The sequence below is a fragment of the Pagrus pagrus genome (assembly GCF_965226575.1).
Source record: "Pagrus pagrus genome assembly, chromosome: 2".
Lineage (NCBI taxonomy): Eukaryota > Metazoa > Chordata > Actinopteri > Spariformes > Sparidae > Pagrus > Pagrus pagrus.
The window spans coordinates 33,685,621-33,702,610 of record NC_140186.1 but is presented as its reverse complement, the minus strand read 5'-3'; the positions used below and the strand labels follow the sequence as shown (position 1 = coordinate 33,702,610).

Sequence of the window (16,990 nt, the reverse complement as noted above, 5' to 3'; positions counted from 1 at the left end):
CTGCAGGAGCTCAGTGTGACAGGTTTCTACTCAAAGACTGCAGGAGAACAGGTTGAAGTGTCTGCTTTTATGATCAGTGTTTGCATGTGAAGGAATTATTTGTTCCTGAGGCACTGAACCTGTTGCTCTGTGCTGACTCCACACTAGACATATTGTAGATTAAATCAAGACTGTAGCCTGAAGCTGTTTACCTTGTTTCACAGACTGCACTCTCTGTTTCATGTTTTCATTTTACTGAATGAGACTCTTTCCCCCTCGCAACCACTAATCTGACCTCCAGGCAGACAAGAGGGGTCTCTCCTGGTATGATGACATTATTTTACACCAGCACCTGCCCAGCACCTGCTCTCACACACACACACACACACACACACACACACACACACACACACACACACACACACACACACACACACACACACACACTGATAGAGAACAAGCTTGTTTCTAAGCTGCTCTCAGCTGTCGTTGGCTTTGTGTTTCCATTACCATGGCGACAGGCGCTTACAGTCACACTATAGAGCTCCATTCAGAGGGAAACAGCAACTGTCCCAGCTGCAGCCAGTTGTTAGCACACACTTACATAAGTTACAATATGTTTTATTACCACCGTGTGTGTGTGTGTGTGTGTATGTACAGGGTGGTTTTTGATCCCGTTTACTTCAGGGGATAACATCCATATGTCCCTGGTGTATGATTGGTTCTACTGCTCCATTACATAATAGATGATCACACAATATGCAATATCTGTGAAAAGCACTGAGAAAGTGAAGGACAAAAAGTCCTGCGTGCATTGAGAGGCAGAGATCTGTTGGTGCAGGTGCTCTGGTCTCCACCTGGATATTTTCCCAAATATTTCAGACTAGAAACACACATGAATCAAAATGGCGTGTGATGATGGGTAAAGACGGAGGGGAGCGTGCATGTGCTTGTGAGAGTTTAAATTAGTCATGAGAGGAATGAGTCCTGCTGCATACTTCTGAGCTGACTTGCAGATGTTTCAGGGTTGGATCTCACGTCTGCCGTAAGAGTAGTTAAAGTGGAATGTGGTTGTCAGGGAATGCTGAAGTACACACACACACACACACACACACACACACACACACACACACACACACACACACACACTAAATGTGTTATTCATTACCTATGCTGACTGTTCCAGGCACGTCTCACCTCAGTGCATTCTGGACTGACATAATGTGACACGATGATTGTATTTGTGTTTTTTACAGATACGACATCAGTAAATGGTCAAAATAGAACTCAGTGATAGTTAACTGACTGCACATCTTCCCTCACAAGCATTTCTAACAGATCTAAGGTTGTGTAATAAACAGTTGATTCTTCTTTCTTCTTGCTTTGTAACAAGGCTAAGCAGCAGGTCCAAGTCTGACCCCTGTGAATGAAGTTGCTCTAGCTCATTTAAATGTATATTAAAATAAGTTTTAATATTAAGATGATTTTCTCATTGTTAGAACATGCTACTTGATCTAACAAATTTAGATGACTTTTTACAGCCATTAGTCGGCGAGTTTAGTTTTCCACCACTGTTTTCTTAACTATTGGTCATTTTGACACTTTTGTGTGTCAGAAAAGTTTTAGTTCTGGGTTAGATTCTACTCTTCATGAAGGTGACATTCTGCTTTACTACCACAACAAAAGCATAGATTTCCAAACACAGCGTCCAGGTAGTAATATTCGCTCCTGCTCTTCTCTTCTCCTTCCAGTCACGTCGTCACAGTGCTGCAAAGAGCTGCAGAAGGAGAAGGAGGAGGTGCGCGTCAGCTTGGAGGAGGCCTTGAAGAGGCTGGAGGAGCAGCACAAGGAGGAGCTGGTGCAGCTGGAGGACAGGTGTGGAATTCACCTCTGCTGATGTGCTCACAGCCAGACACTCGGCATCACATATGTGATGTGTGATGTGATATTATTAGGGCTGCAACTAATGATTATTTTCATTATTGATTAATCTGGCAATTATTTTCATGGTTAATCAATTAGTAGTTTAGTCTTTACAGAACAATGTCAAGATTGTAAAACATGCTCATCACAATTTCCCAGCGCCCAAAGTGGCATTCAGCTGGGTCCAAAACCCACAGACTCTTCATTTACTGTCAGAAATGACAAAGAAAAGAAGCAAATCCTCACATTTAAGAAGCTTGAAACATGACTAAGCGATTAATCAACTATCAAAATAGTTTGCAATTAATATTTTTCGATTAACTGATCAATTAATCGTTGCAGCTCTAAAATGTACAACCATAACTCCTCAGTGTTGGCATGCTGTCGTTTGAACATTAAAGCCTGCACTGATTCTGCTGTCCTCTGGATGTAACCTGTGTCTGTGTTTATGTGTCTGTGTTCAGATTGAGGAGTTTTTACCAAACAGAGTGGGACAAAGTCCACCAGACATACCAGGAGGAGGCTGACAAATGCCGCATGTTGATGGAACAGCAGGTCAGAGAACACACACTCATACACACTCCTGTTGTACGTTCACAGTCACAAGTAGTTACTTGTTAGTCTTGTAAAATGTTATTCAGCCTGTGTCTCTCTCATAAAACCAAATTTTATTATGAAATAACTACACACAAGGTGAAAAATCCATTCCCTCTCACAATGAACATGACATGATGTAATGAATGAATTTGATGGATGGAACTCCTGATTAGAAACAAAATGTCTTGACTTGACTCTCTCTCTCTCTCACACACTCACACACACACACACACACACACACACACACACACACACACACACACACACACACACACACACACACACACACACACACTCTGATTGGAGTCAGAACATACAGTTGCTCATAAAAAATCTCAGCCAAAGATTTATGGCTGCCTCACCGTGGTATGATGGTTACATCATACGTTGATTGCAGTTAAACACTGCAGAGTGAACATGAATGTGAGGCTCAAGTTGCTGTAGGTCAGCTGTTACATTCTTACACGACTCATCAGAGATGAGCCTTTATAGTTTTCACACTTTCATCCATGAAAGAAACACATATGATGGAAACCACAGTTTACACTGTATGTTCTGTTTCCTTGCTGCAGTAACACCTCCAACTGCCACACACACTTTCACATTTGTGTCTAATCAAAAGATTTGATCAACAGTGTAATAGAAGAATCACTTGGTACAGATAACAGCAGCACCAGGAACTCAAACTAACCACAGTAAATGCAAGGGAAGATACCAGGTCTTATTTTTTGGCCCTCCTCCTGGTCTTACTTCAGGATCGCATAGCTGCATGTTGAAGGAACAGATATGAGAGTAGTTTTTTATCATCTGACCTATTCCTAAACACCAAACTATTCCTTTAAATACATCTGTTAAACTCTGAAGTAATCCAACATGGCTGCAAGGGGAAGATTTTTGTTGGGTGAAATCTAAACTTCAAGTTTTTCCGCCTTAACCTTTGAAGTTGCTGGTTGTTGAGGTCATGTATGCTATCCTCATTTGTGTCTGCATCCTTCAGGTGGAGGAGCTGAGGAGCCGACAGGAAGCAGAGAGGAAAAACCAGGAACTGAGTCACAGCCAGAAGATGGAGTCTCTCAAACTGCAGTATGAGACCTCAATAGAAGGTTTGTGCAGGATGAGCTCAGCATTTTAAATACTGTTACAAGCTGAACACTTACACATTTCACAACCATTTCATATTGAATAAATGTTATCAAGGTTAGTCATTTGATGCTGATGTGTCTTTGTGTATGTTTGTGCCTGTCAGAGCTGAAGAGGATCCAGCAGACCGACCTGGAGAACCTGGAGAAAACCATGAAGGAGACAGAAACATCTCTCTCTGTAAGAGACGTTCATGTATTCACATTTACACCGTTTCTAAAAGTACACAACTTTAATGTCCTAATGAGACACAGTCCACTGACACTCGTGCTGCTCAAGTAAAGTTTAAAAAAGTTACAAAAAAGGATAACTGCAAAAAAATGTTTTTTGCTCTCTAATAACCATTACCACCATCTGCCCCAAAAACGCCATATTGGTCCTACACAGTCAGTATTATGAAGTGTTTTATGTTTGTTCCTAATGTTAGAATAGACTGTATGCACTGAATGTAGGTGGTTGATACTGTTGCCTTTGCTAACCAAAAATATTTTTCTCCACTTGGATTCAAGGAAGAATTCAAAAAATCCCCAAATTCTTCTGGAGGAGTGCTGATGATTTATTATGGAAAGTGTCAGTGTGCTGCCTGCCAAATTCCCTGCAGTTTAACATGGAAGCAAAGAATCCACACAACACAAAGCTGTGATAGGACTGAATACAAACTAACAAAGGACACATTTCAGCAGGAAAACTACTTGTAAAGGTTCTTTCACATCATGTGGCACGTCTGGAGTATTTCCTACAATTATATATTTGATTCATTGTGCTCATGTTGGCAGTGATGTTTGAATCATGCAGCATGTTGACTCTCATGAATCTCTGTCAGGTCCACAGTGAAGAAGCAGCAGTTTGAGTTGACCTGCTACTGTCTTTGACTCTGAAGTGTCCGTCTAACTTTGTAAGAACCAAAGCTCAGTGTTCTTCACTCAGTAATGACTGTTTCCACCTCTGTCTGTACATCTGTCCCACCTCCAGGAGAAAATATCTGAGCTGTCAGCAGAGAAGGAGGCGCTGAATGAGAAGCTTGAAGCAGAGGAGGAGAGGATGCGCATACTGACCGACAAGAATCTGGTAAACATCTCTAATAATTGCTGCCTGACCCTGTGATTCTAGACTCACACAGTACACACAGTGTTGGAGATTGTGTGAATGCAAGTCAATAAAGGAATATTAACCAGGTGTAATAGATGCATTGTTTCTGTACATTTAATCTATTACAAAGACAGACAGCCAGACAAACAAAAAACAAACGGGGAGCCATCCACTGAAAACTGTCAGTCAAAACAAGTCATTATAGAGGAGCTCAAACCGGCTTCAGACCACTGATTTGTCAAGTCAAGACATAAAACCTGCATCACTCTTAATATCCAGTAAGGTGCAGCCTCACAGCAGTGTCAGTGTGTGAGCTGAAGGGCAGTCATCATGGAGGTGAAGCCCAGTGTTGGTCTGAATGTGTCCCTCTGCTGAACATGACCTCCCCCTGCTGGTTTGAATGAGCCTCACACTCTGACTTTACTCTGAGCCCCATGAACTCTCCAACCAGGCAACTTCCTGAGCTCACTAAGGTCACATGATGGGCACGACCACTTACTGATGTTTAATCAGTATAACTGTTCAACATTCAGGTTTGATGTAGCCTCTAACCTGTGTGTGTGTGTGTGTGTGTGTGTGTGTGTGTGTGTGTGTGTGCGTGTGTGTGTGTGTGTGTGTGTGCGTGGGTGTGTGTGTGCGCGCAGAAGGACTCCCACACGGTGTACCTGGAGCAGGAGCTGGAGAGTCTGAAGGTGGTGCTGGAGATCAAGAACAACCAGCTGCACCAGAAGGAGAAAAAGCTCATGGAGATGGACAAACTGGTGAGCATCGGTTTATGTCTTTCACATACGGTCATCTATGAGAGTCAGTGTGGTCTAAGTGCTGCTTCATAGTTCAGTCCTGGGAAAAGTGATTACTTACTTGGGGGAAAAGGTCTGAAGGTGCTGAACTGGGTTCAAACCAATCTTTGTGCTGCTGTGTGTCGCAGGTGGAGACTAATGTGAAGCTGGAGGAGTGTCTGACGAAGGTCCAACAGGAGAATGAGGACTACAAGGCCAGGATGGACAAACATGCTGCTCTCTCAAAGTACGTCCTCCTGCCGCTGCTGTGATATAAATAGTGAAGAATCTTGAGTGAAATAACTTCATTATAACTATAATGTTTGTGGATATCCAGCTCAATGTCTGTAGACTTTAAACACCTGCAAATTGAACAAAAGTTAAATGCCATCATGTAGGTTTATCTCACATCTGACCTTCCCTTTAACTCATCGTCTGTGAGACAGAACATTGTGTTTTTGACTCGATATAACAGGAGCAGCCTGATCATTCATCAGTGTCTTTACTGGGAGGCCCTGTTTTCAAAAGACTCTAACAATAACCTTAGATTAATAGATAATCGAGGTAAAATGATCATTAGCTTGTGTGTTACCATTTATATTGTTTTTGTCTTCTGACCAGTGAAAATATGTAAAGTGTTGTTTGGTGACTCTCACATGGACGGTAATTACAGATATAAGGATTCTAGTTCGTTATCCTTTCAAAGTGTGTCCCTGCAGCCCACTACAGCTCTCTGTCTCCCCCTGCAGGCAGCTGTCCAGTGAGCAGGTCAAACTCCAGCAGACGCTGCAGAAAGAGTCCAAGGTCAACAAGCGTCTGTCCATGGAGAACGAGGAGCTGCTGTGGAAGCTTCACAATGGAGACCTGCTGGCGAGTCCCCGCCGTCTCTCACCCACCTCACCCTTCAGCTCACCCCGGAACTCTGCCTCCTTCCCCACAGCTGCACCCTTATCGCCCAGATAGCCCCAACAACCCACAAGCCCCTCCTCTCCTCTGACCTCCGCATTCTCCCCATCACCTTTCTCAGCGTGACAAAGATGGAAGCTGTTCCAAATACAGAGAGACTGCAGTCACAGCAGTGTTGTTGGATATTCCTGATGAACTTGTACATTTGAAATAAATTGCATTAAAGACTCTTATTTTGAGAGCGAGAAGATGTTGCAGTGGCACCGATGCACTTAAGACTGAGCGTGGGACTGGCCTTGCTCTCTATCAAATGACTGTTCTCCGAGAAAGTTTTCCTCTTTTTCTGAAGAAAACCTTAACAGGCACACCTCAGGGTCTGTACATAGCGCCTCACTTTGGTTATGACTATCTCTCCCTGTTTTTCTTTTGTTATGTTGTACAGTTTAAATTGAGCTCATCCTGTTCTTTATGCTCCTCTTGTTAAGAGGTAGATCCTTGGATTTGTTAGTGGAAACCGACTCAAAGTTGTTTGGGTCTGATAAATCATGAAATGACGGGTACTTGTTGGATGAACATGGATTGTTTTGCCTTTTCCCTTCTTTTAAAGAGGACTTTTTTCCCCCAAAGAGCGACGCTCAATCACTGATCTGCTTTGGATCTCTGGAAGAAGGCCGTGGCCCTGACGTCCCTCTGTGGACAAACGGGAGCAAATATTAAGTTTGTTCATCTGAGGAACTGACCTGAATTACCGACATGAACCTTTGATCCAATGGATGTCTGTTCCTCTGTGTGAGCTCCTCACAACCTCTACCTTAATATACTATGTGGAATGTAATCACCCTTGGATGTTAAATCTGAGCAGGCCAGTTCATATTCTCTCACACACACACACACACACACACACAGACACACACACACACACACACACACACCATCTCAGAGCCAAATATGCAGTTTATTTAACAAGGATGGTGTTGACCAGGACAGTGTTTACCCCTCTCCACTTGTTCCCTTAAATCTCTCATAAATGAAGGGATACGACTCCCCTACACCCTCTCAAGTCACCATGTGCCCAAAAATGAACAAGGCAAAGCTGAACCAGTGACTGATCAGTTATGTCTTTGCTTTGGGTCACATCCACAGACTGTCCTCAACTGAAAGACTCTGCTCTGTTCTTTACTGAATCCAAAACAAGTCTCACTTTGTGTGTCTGCTGTTTGTCCTGAAAAACCTCAGATGTACCCCGATTGCCTAAGTTTACCATGTTCTGCTTTATTTTGGACACAGAATAAATACAATATGACAGAAGAGTTAAGTAAGGATGTTTTATTTTGAATATTAAAATAAATGCATTGGTACACATTTCTGACAAGTCATACAGCAGGAATACAGGAAAGTCTGGTTGAGATGACTTTAACAGTTTGCACCCTGAAACATGTGAATTAAGTGAAATATTTAAAAACAAGCAGGTGAGCTTCAGCTCCAGTAAGGAGACACATGTTGCTGCCACACTGCTATCAGCCTATCGGCCATGAGGGGGGTCGATGGCGTCATCTGCTGCCTTGTTGGAGTCCAGCTGTCCTGGCAGCAGGGCGACGACTGGTGGGGGATGCTCAAGGTCAGCAGCTCGTACCATCATGACCACGGATTTGATGGAGTACCACCAACCGTGCCATGTGTACCACACCACCCCGTCGTCAGTCATGGCTTTGTACGGTCCGTTGTAGTAATGACCGTTCAGGTTGCCTGAATCACACCTGTGATGAGGAAGTAAGAGAAAAATCTCAAATGCTTGGTCAGTAGTAACTGCTGTATATATACATTTGTGGGTTCCTTGTTTTTTTCTCTGAAGGTGCACATTAGTGCCTCACATAGAATGGAGTTGAAGTATCTTTTACCTGCTGAACCACCAGCCTGACTTGCTGTGTCTGATACACTGGGCGTCTTCATTTTCAGCTCCTCCGTCATTCTGCTGGTCGTAGGTGCTGAATTTGACCCCGCTTGACCCCAAGCCTGGACCGCTCCACTTCAGTCTAGCGGGAGGAGACCCGTTCATGTCATCCAGGGCGTTTCCTGCGTCCCCAGTGTACTCTCCCAGATGTAACCGGTACTGGTCCTGTGAGTGGACATGGGAGGAAAAACAAAGAGTTGTGAATTAACTTTTGATATTGCAAAAGAGCTTTGACTCAATTAACATTATCTGATATTTGCATCCAGAGTGGTGACGTTCAGTAAGTGCTCAAAGAAATGTAGTTTGTCTTACATCTGGGATCAATTGATGAAGCTGATAAGGTTTTGATCTGAATAGCGACATGATTATAAATGACATGAAAAACGTCTGACGAGAGGATGGGAAAGGGAGAGAGCAGATAAGGGAGGAAAAACATTGAGAGGAAAATTAAGGAGCAGTGAGTATGAAAAGGAGGCCAAAATGGGGATGAGAGGAGAGTGAAAGTGAAGAGATGCAGAACAGTTGGAGGGCCTGGAGCCAGACGTCCTTGCTGCTGTTGCATGCATAGTCTAAATAAGAGCCCATGTGTTGTGGGAAATGAGAAGAGAGCGAGGTTACAGACAGAAAAAGAACAGAAATCGAAGGAAAGATGCTGGGTTTCTTTCTATTTTACAGAATAGAGAGTGCAGTGGACTGCAGACGGGTGTTTAACTGCACTAAACCTATTAACTGAATCCAGTCCAGAGAGTATAAATCATTTTCCAAAAATGTGGTCCACAAGAGTTTTATTTCGACAAATGTCTCCTAGCGCTTACCAGTGAAATTAAAATGATTTTTTGTTTTACCTTTTCATCGTCCACTTTGAATTTCTTGTACTCTGCGTAGCGCTGATTACCCTCAAAGTCCTCCATGTCAATCCGCAGGTCGTAGTCTCCTAGAAATCAGAGACTAGAGTCACACAGGCGACCATCCTATCATGAAGACATAAACACACACATACAGGTACACACACCTTGTGACGTGAGATGGTGTAGAGCTTCATTGCCCAGCCAGAATTCTCCATCAGGGGAGTAGAGGTCTCCAAATCCATGCTTGTACTCCACCCACGCTCTGTGCACACATACATTCACTTTATACACCAAAAGTCTTGACACATGCAGAGGGTATTTTTCTATTTTCATGAGTGTAGAGCTGACACACACACACACACACACACACACACCTGTCAAAGCTCTCATTGCCATCTCTTCTCCTCTGGAAGACGGTCCATCCTCCTCCGTTGTGCATGTCACAGTAGACGCTCAGTGCGGTGGGAGAGCTGTCTGGACGGATCACATAGAGCCCACTGGCCACGTTACCGTCTGCGAACACCTCGGAGCAGTCTGAACACACAAACACAGATACACAAGGTCTTTGAGACACATTAAGTGTCTGGAAGGACTTTTTACTGTGAAGCAGCTGCTGTAGAAACTACCAAATGCTAACTGCTAATTGGCTGCTTGAAAAAAGTGAGGCATCAGTCTGAGACATTCAGATGTGTCAGCACAGTGCGTCATTGATATATGCTTAACTTTGATTTGCATACATCTTTAATCTTTTCCATCCTATTTGTCTGAAACAACTGGAGACATTCAACAGGACTTTAAAAATGCTTTTTTTAGACACTTAGATTTGCATTTCACAGTTGTTTTAGCTAACAAAGTAACATTATCGTGTTGAAGGCAGATATGCACAAACCTGCCTCACATCTGAAATGTGGCCCTACCTCGGTGCAGGTTCTCAGGGCCCAGGTGGGAGTTGGGTATTTTCTCCAGCTGCTGGGCCTGGCTGTTGTGGAGCTCCTGGATGTAGCGATGCTGGTTGTTGATCACGTTCTTCAGGCCCTGGATCTCTGCTTCAAGGCGGACCACCATCTCCTCACAGGGCACAGGAGCCTGGACAGGGAAAGAAAGACAAGTATAGGAGTCATTTACACTGGGGACATGTTTTGAAATGACCACTGTTGTCTCCATCACCTTTTAAAAGCATAATAAGTTAAGAATGTGCTAAAAAAAATAACACGCATCAAGAAATGTTCCCCTCATTATATTGTCTAAATCACATGTTGAAGACTGTTTACATTTAAAAAAAAAAAAAAAAGATTTGTAACCGGTTCACTGACTGAGGGTTACCCTGGACTTTATGGGTAGTAGGATGCGAACAGTCAGAACAAGTCAACAACTCATCTTCAGGAGCAAGTATCACTAACTACAGACAGCCACTCACATGTTACAGCTGGGCAAAACTGCAACCATAACACAAGGAATATACTGTATGCCACATGGTTGGCATACTGTTTCTAGCTTTCCATCATGCACCTGGTTTGTATGGGCAGGATCGGACCAGGATTTTCCCCATATTGCAGTTATTGTTATGACATAAGGTTACTCTTGCCAACAGTTAACACTGGAGACCACAGGGCATCTAGTCTGTGTGATCATGTTACTTTGCTCCACATCCTCTCTACTACTGATCCCATTTATGTGCCAAATATTTTAGTATTTGTTTTTCAAATCTAGGTTATTTGTTTAAAGTTGCCCAAACCATGATTGTTGCATCTGTATTTTCCCATTTTTCCATATTCATTCTGCACCAATGTTTGGCCAATAGAGGAGAGCATAAGCCTGTTACTGTCACACCTATTCACCATTCTGTCTACTCCATGCTGATGCAGAGATGCCAGAGCCTTTCTGTATTAATATTCATTCATTGGTTATTAGTGTTGTGTATTTCCAGACACCAGATACCAGATACCATCACACATTACCATTACACATCCACATGTTTCCACCAGATACCATTACACATGAAACATTCTAAAAACTTTACCATTTTAAAAGAGTCACAAACCCAAAAGAAAAAACGAAAAAAACAAAAGATGGTGGTCAAGCTAAAAACAACAAGGCATGTAACAGTTAATACAATGCACCCCAAAACCAATATCACACTGAATCTCACAGGATCATGACACAGTAGACACTGGAGGTGTATTGGCTTGACATGTTTGGGTTGTTTTTTTGTCACTTAAGGGTTACAAGTTCTTGTTACTGGGTAAACCTTGACACAAACAGTTTTCATTGGAACCACTACTTAACCAAACAAACAGTCCCTCGGTGAGTTCTGTGGATCACCCAGTCTAACAGGGACATAGTTTCAGACACTGCTGTCAATGTGGCAATTTTAAAAGCTGTGGCCACCACAAAAGAAATTCCAATCACATCATTTGTGTTTGGGTGAAGGCAAAAATCTGAAACAGATTTGTCTCAGAGGCTGTACACAGAAACCAAAGCTATGCATGTAATAGGAACTGATAAGAAGCCTTGTGGTGTTTTTATGATATAGTGAGAATAATCTTGTGTGTCTTACCGCCAGAGAGGCAGCCAGGTGAAGAAGAAAAGCCACTGATGTCCTCAGCATACCCATCATTAATGATGTGATTTGTGGTTGAATTAAACTGCTCCACTCTCTTGTCTCACTGACGTCCTCTCTCCTCTCCTTGTCCCTGTTTGGCTGTTGGATGCTGTAGCATCACTTAACTGCTTTTTCTCCGCCTCACTGTAATTTGCTGGAGATCATTAGACTGTACATGCACTAAGGAAATGTAAGATAGGCTCCATCTAGTGGTAAGAGTACATAGTCATGTCTTCTGCTTATGCTTGGGATACTGAATCTACTAAATGCACTCTCCCAAGGGTCAACAGTGGTTTCACTTTTGCTTTTTAAAGTCATTTTAGTGACAGACTGTTGGAATTATGAATGTGTATTATAATATAAATGTTCATAATCGCTACTGTATGTAATCCCCAGCAAAACCAACTACTAGATTAAAAATAGGGAAGTTAATTATTTCTACACGTTGTCATTCTCGGCTATAATTATGGAAGACTTGAAGTGACTCATTCATCGCTGAATAAATAGATACATACATAAATTGATGCTAAAATAGATACAAAAATAGTGAAATTAATCCATAAATGTATAATTTAGAACATATATAAACGACTAACCAAAAAGTACAAAAACAATCGTGTTACAAAAGTGCGACTCCGGTGGGACTCGAACCCACAACCTTTGAATCACTCCTCAAGTGCTTGACTAGAAGTCCAATGCGCTATCCATTGCGCCACGGAGCCACCTGTTGATATACTCTGTGTAATAGTATATGAACTTTATCATGACTATATACATTGAGCTCTCTTTACTAAACTCCATAACGTAAGCAAATACTGTTATGTCTCGTAACGACAGGAGCTTCACGTTGCGCTGTGTTGTGTTGCAGAATGCGCTGCAGTAATGTTATGAGGTGGCGAAACACTGTTTGTTGCTCTTCCACTCGTAACTTTTCAGTCGTAGGAGAAATATCGATCTTAAAGACGGCTATGTCCATATTGGTTTTAGCAGAAAAGCCGAGTTGTGCACTGTTTCGACCTCTGTCCCCGAAGCCTTATGGTCGGGTGCCTAGGCCCTAAAGTTTCAAAACACTGTGAACTTACTTCCTGTGTACGCCTTCAAAATAAAAGGGCGAACGCGTGCAAGCGGTAACTGCAACACTCGCGTACTATTTTTAACGTCACCTCACTCGATCTTTCGTCAGAAAGATTAATGATAAAACTCGTTGGCAGTTGCGCCCTGGTATCGTTATCCTTTAAGCAGACAGTGTACAGACAGATGGACAGACATACAGCGAACCATGTATCAACCCTGTATCGACCCTTTGCTGCATGCCAACCCTGAACTGTCAGCCCAGCAGTGATGCGCGGATCATGTGATTTTAATACCCGCACCTACCCAATCCCTTATGACAACCAACCAGTTCAAATATGCGCTAATCAACAACCCGTACTCAGCCCGACCACTATATGAGACTGACTGGACTGATTGTCCTGGTGCAGATTCAGCTGCTGGGAGCAGATGAGACCAAAACAGAGCTGTCTCTCTTCTCTTTTCCTCTTTGTCACCCGCTCTCAGAAAGAGGGAGGATCAAAGCTTAGTAAATAGTATATAGTACTAGTATATAAAAAGTATTTAGTAGGCTATATATACACACACATATATATATATATATACATATATATATATATATATAAAACATGTCATGTTTAATAATATTAGCCTCACACTGACGTGTCATGATGATGACGTGTTGAGTTGCCCCTATAAAAGCCAGAAGCCACAATTCTAATTTCATCGTGCACCTGAGGCTGACAGGAGCTGAACTACTGAGAAGTAGAACTGTTCACCTGTGAAACCAAGTGTTGAACTGTGACCAGTGAAAACTCGAATTAATAAAAGCAGAGTTGAACTGTGGACATCTCCAGAAACGAACTGTTGAAGTGTCTACAAATGGCCTCTGCTGCGTTCAAGTTACACTGTGAGAAATACGTGCAGACCATCTGCGCTGTGCTAGGTGAACGCCAGGGTAAAAACATCATAGAGCACATAAGTCCTCTATAAAGTGATTTATGTTGGGTAAAGAATAAGATAATATGACATAAGGGTGGAAAATATATGATTATTAATGTAGTGATTGAGAAAAACGTGCTATTTGAGGGGGCCACTAGGTTCGCCGAGTTAACATTGAAAGTATAGGACAAAGATGGCGACCGGGACATTTTTCTGAAAATGCTAAAAGTTGTTCATTTTGCATGCGCCATGGAGACAGTGGCGTTTTCTTGCAGAGGCCAAGGGAAGCCAGGCTTCCTCATTTTTTCTGAATATAACCGTCATTTCATAAAAACACTTTTTTAACAGTCTACGTAATCCTGTGTTGTGAGCTCTGTCGTCTCCTCCTCGTCTCTCTTCATTCATTATTGAACGTTTTATCATGTGTAAAACAGCGCCCCTCTAAATGTTACGTGGTGAATGAGCGTTGAAAACATGGTACTGCACTCTGTTGGCTGTGAGGAGGCCAAGCTGAATTGGCCTCCCATGGTGAAAAAAAAAAAGAATGATTAACCAATCAGGTGAGGCTATTGTCACGACACTGCTCCCCTGTGATTGGTCAGGACATTGTCAAGGGAAGCCGCGAACTCATTGGCATCACGCCAATCAAATCACAGTATGTCATCATCATCGTCTTTGAGTGAAATAGCGGAAGATTGATTTGTGTTGATATCTCGGTAAGCTAGCAAACATTTTAAGCGCAATTATGGAGGGTGGCGATTTGGAGTATTTAGTAAAAAATAATTTTACTAAACTGCCTCTACAGCAGCAACTCCGAATTAAATCTGATGGCAGGCCAACACCAAAGCTAGAGCTCCGTACTGAAAGGAAGAAAGGTTTTCGGAGTTTCAGTGAGGAGAACTACGTCCGCACCGAGTGGCTAGCTGGTAGCGCCAAACTTCAGCGGCTATTTTGCTGGCCCTGTCTCCTTTTTGACAAGGATTCCTGCTCTCTGAACAATCCCTGGGTTACCACAGGATTCACCGACCTTGCCAACCTGTCTCGGGCAATTGAAAGGCACGGTAAATCAAAAAATCACATCGACTGTGCTGTGAAACTGAAGCTGTTTGGACGCGTCAGGATTAATGAGGCACTGGATTTGGCAAAAAGTCTGAGCACAAAGAAGCACAATGAGCAGGTGAAGAAAAACCGGGATATTTTAACTCGACTCATCATTGCAGCCCTGTACCTTGCGTGCCAAGAGCAAGCCTTCAGGGGGCACAATGAGGCCGCTGGCAGCGCAAACCGGGGCAATTTTGTGGAGTTGGTGCATGCTTTTGCGGAGTTTGACAACACTCTTGCAGAGCACTTGGGCTCGTCAACAGTCTTCAGCGGTATGTCAAACACCATACAAAATGACATCATCGAAAGCATCGCTCACATTATCCAGGATGAGACTGATAAAGAAATACGCAAGTCCCCATTCATCGCTGTACAAGTGGATGACACGTCAGACATATCCAACAAGTGCCAACTGACTGTCATAATCAGATATGTCAATGAGAAAGGCAATGTGTGTGAACGTTTTCTAGGCTTTTATGATGTCAGCGCAGATAGAGATGCAAAAGCCATAACATCAGTTGTGATGACAGCCATCGGAAACTACAGCCCCACAAACAAACTCATTTGTCAGACCTACGATGGCGCAAGCTGTATGAGTGGACAGCACGGTGGCGTGCAGGCTTTAGTGAAAGCGCACTGCCCCAACGCGTTGTTCATCCACTGCTATGCACACAAGCTTAATTTGGTTTTAGCACAAGGCACAAATAACATCCAACCAGCCAAACTGTTTTTTGCCGAGCTTGATGCCTTTCACAAATTTTTCTCACGATCATGTAAAAGATCAGCATTGTTGTGTGAGGTGGACCGGGCTGTGCGTGTACCAGGAGGTTCTGCTGTGAGGTGGAACTTTAAAAGCCGCGCGGTACATGCCATCCATGAGGGACGCACATCGCTCTGTGTGGCTTTTGACAGGATCCTGACAGAACCGGGATGGGACAAGGACACTATTGCCCAAAGTGCAGCCTTGAAGCAAAAACTTGAGAATTTTGATTTCTCCTTCCTGCTCGGGGTCTTTCAGTCCATTTTCGGCCTCACAGAACCACTTTTTCAGGTTCTGCAAAACAAGACGGCGGACATAAAAAAATGCCAGGATCGGATCAACAGCACGATCAGTGCTCTCAAAGCCACGAGAACAAGCGAGACGTTTACTGGCATTTATGAGGAAACAGTCCAGGCAGTCGGAGAACCTGTGCCCCGACGTAAACGTCGTTGCCGCGGCTGGGAGGATCTGGAACAGGGAGTTAACCAGCACCAAGACGGAGACGAGGACACTGTTTCATCTTTCCGACGTCTGTACTTTGAGATTGTTGACAGTATAGTACTGCACATGACCCAGAGATTCGCCGACATGGAGCACCTGAGTTTTTTTCGGGTACTGGACCACACATCATTTGCATTGTTCTGCAAGCCTGCTGCATTCCCCAGCAGTGAGTTGGCTCAGCTGATCAGCTCCTATCCAGTCTTCGATGAGCAGAAATTGAGAAATGAGCTGCACACGGTGTACAACAACAAGTTGTTCCACAAGCCACCAACAGAGCTTCTGCACCTGCTCATTGAGGATGACCTACAGGGCACACTCTCCGAGGTCTTCAAACTGCTGCAGCTCATGCTCACGATACCGGCTACCAGCACATCAGCAGAGCGCTCATTTTCCTGTCTAAAGAGGATCAAGACCTATCTGAGGAACACATGTGGACAGGACAGGCTTGTCAACTTGGCCAAGATATCCATTGACTCTGTTGTTGTGGAGGACCTAAAGGCCAGTGGAAAGTTCTTCGACATGGTCATTGATCACTTTGCCACCATGAGAGACAGGAGAATGGCCTTCCTCTTCAAATAGGGTGAGCAAAACGCTTTTTTCCCCTGTGCGCAGCTTAATAGTTACTGAACTGCCCAATTAGCAATGTGTGTTATTTTTGATGTGATTATGGTCCTTATTGTGTCTTGCTTGCTTTGATTAAGCAGTACGTGAGTCCACTGAAGTTGTTGTTTTTTATGTGGAGAAAATTAGCACCACGGACAGCGGCCGGGCTGTCTGAATACGTCAGGTGTGCTGTTTATAGCCACTGGTACTGGGTTGTTG

At 43.4% G+C, this 16,990-nt stretch overlaps 2 protein-coding genes across 2 annotated transcripts in view; one reads left to right on the top strand and one right to left on the bottom strand.

Moving 5' to 3' along the window:
- Positions 1-7,728, top strand: part of LOC311263939 (uncharacterized protein) — a 61,895-nt gene extending 54,167 nt beyond the window's left edge. Inside the window, exons 12-19 of the mRNA XM_084364340.1 lie at positions 1,731-1,854; positions 2,367-2,457; positions 3,497-3,602; positions 3,746-3,819; positions 4,612-4,707; positions 5,373-5,489; positions 5,657-5,754; positions 6,257-7,728. Of these exons, the coding sequence (XP_084220466.1) occupies positions 1,731-1,854; positions 2,367-2,457; positions 3,497-3,602; positions 3,746-3,819; positions 4,612-4,707; positions 5,373-5,489; positions 5,657-5,754; positions 6,257-6,470 (920 nt within the window). The 3' untranslated portion in view covers positions 6,471-7,728. The remainder of the gene's footprint in view (positions 1-1,730; positions 1,855-2,366; positions 2,458-3,496; positions 3,603-3,745; positions 3,820-4,611; positions 4,708-5,372; positions 5,490-5,656; positions 5,755-6,256) is intronic.
- Positions 7,725-11,909, bottom strand: LOC311252471 (fibrinogen-like protein 1). The gene is made up of 7 exons (XM_084345653.1): positions 11,770-11,909; positions 10,130-10,298; positions 9,587-9,746; positions 9,377-9,474; positions 9,210-9,298; positions 8,312-8,529; positions 7,725-8,170 (listed from the first exon to the last, which is right to left on the bottom strand). Exons 1-7 carry the CDS (start codon positions 11,827-11,829, stop codon positions 7,936-7,938), a joined length of 1,029 nt encoding a protein of 342 aa, XP_084201779.1. The 5' UTR covers positions 11,830-11,909; the 3' UTR covers positions 7,725-7,935.
- Positions 11,910-16,990: the final 5,081 nt, after the last annotated feature.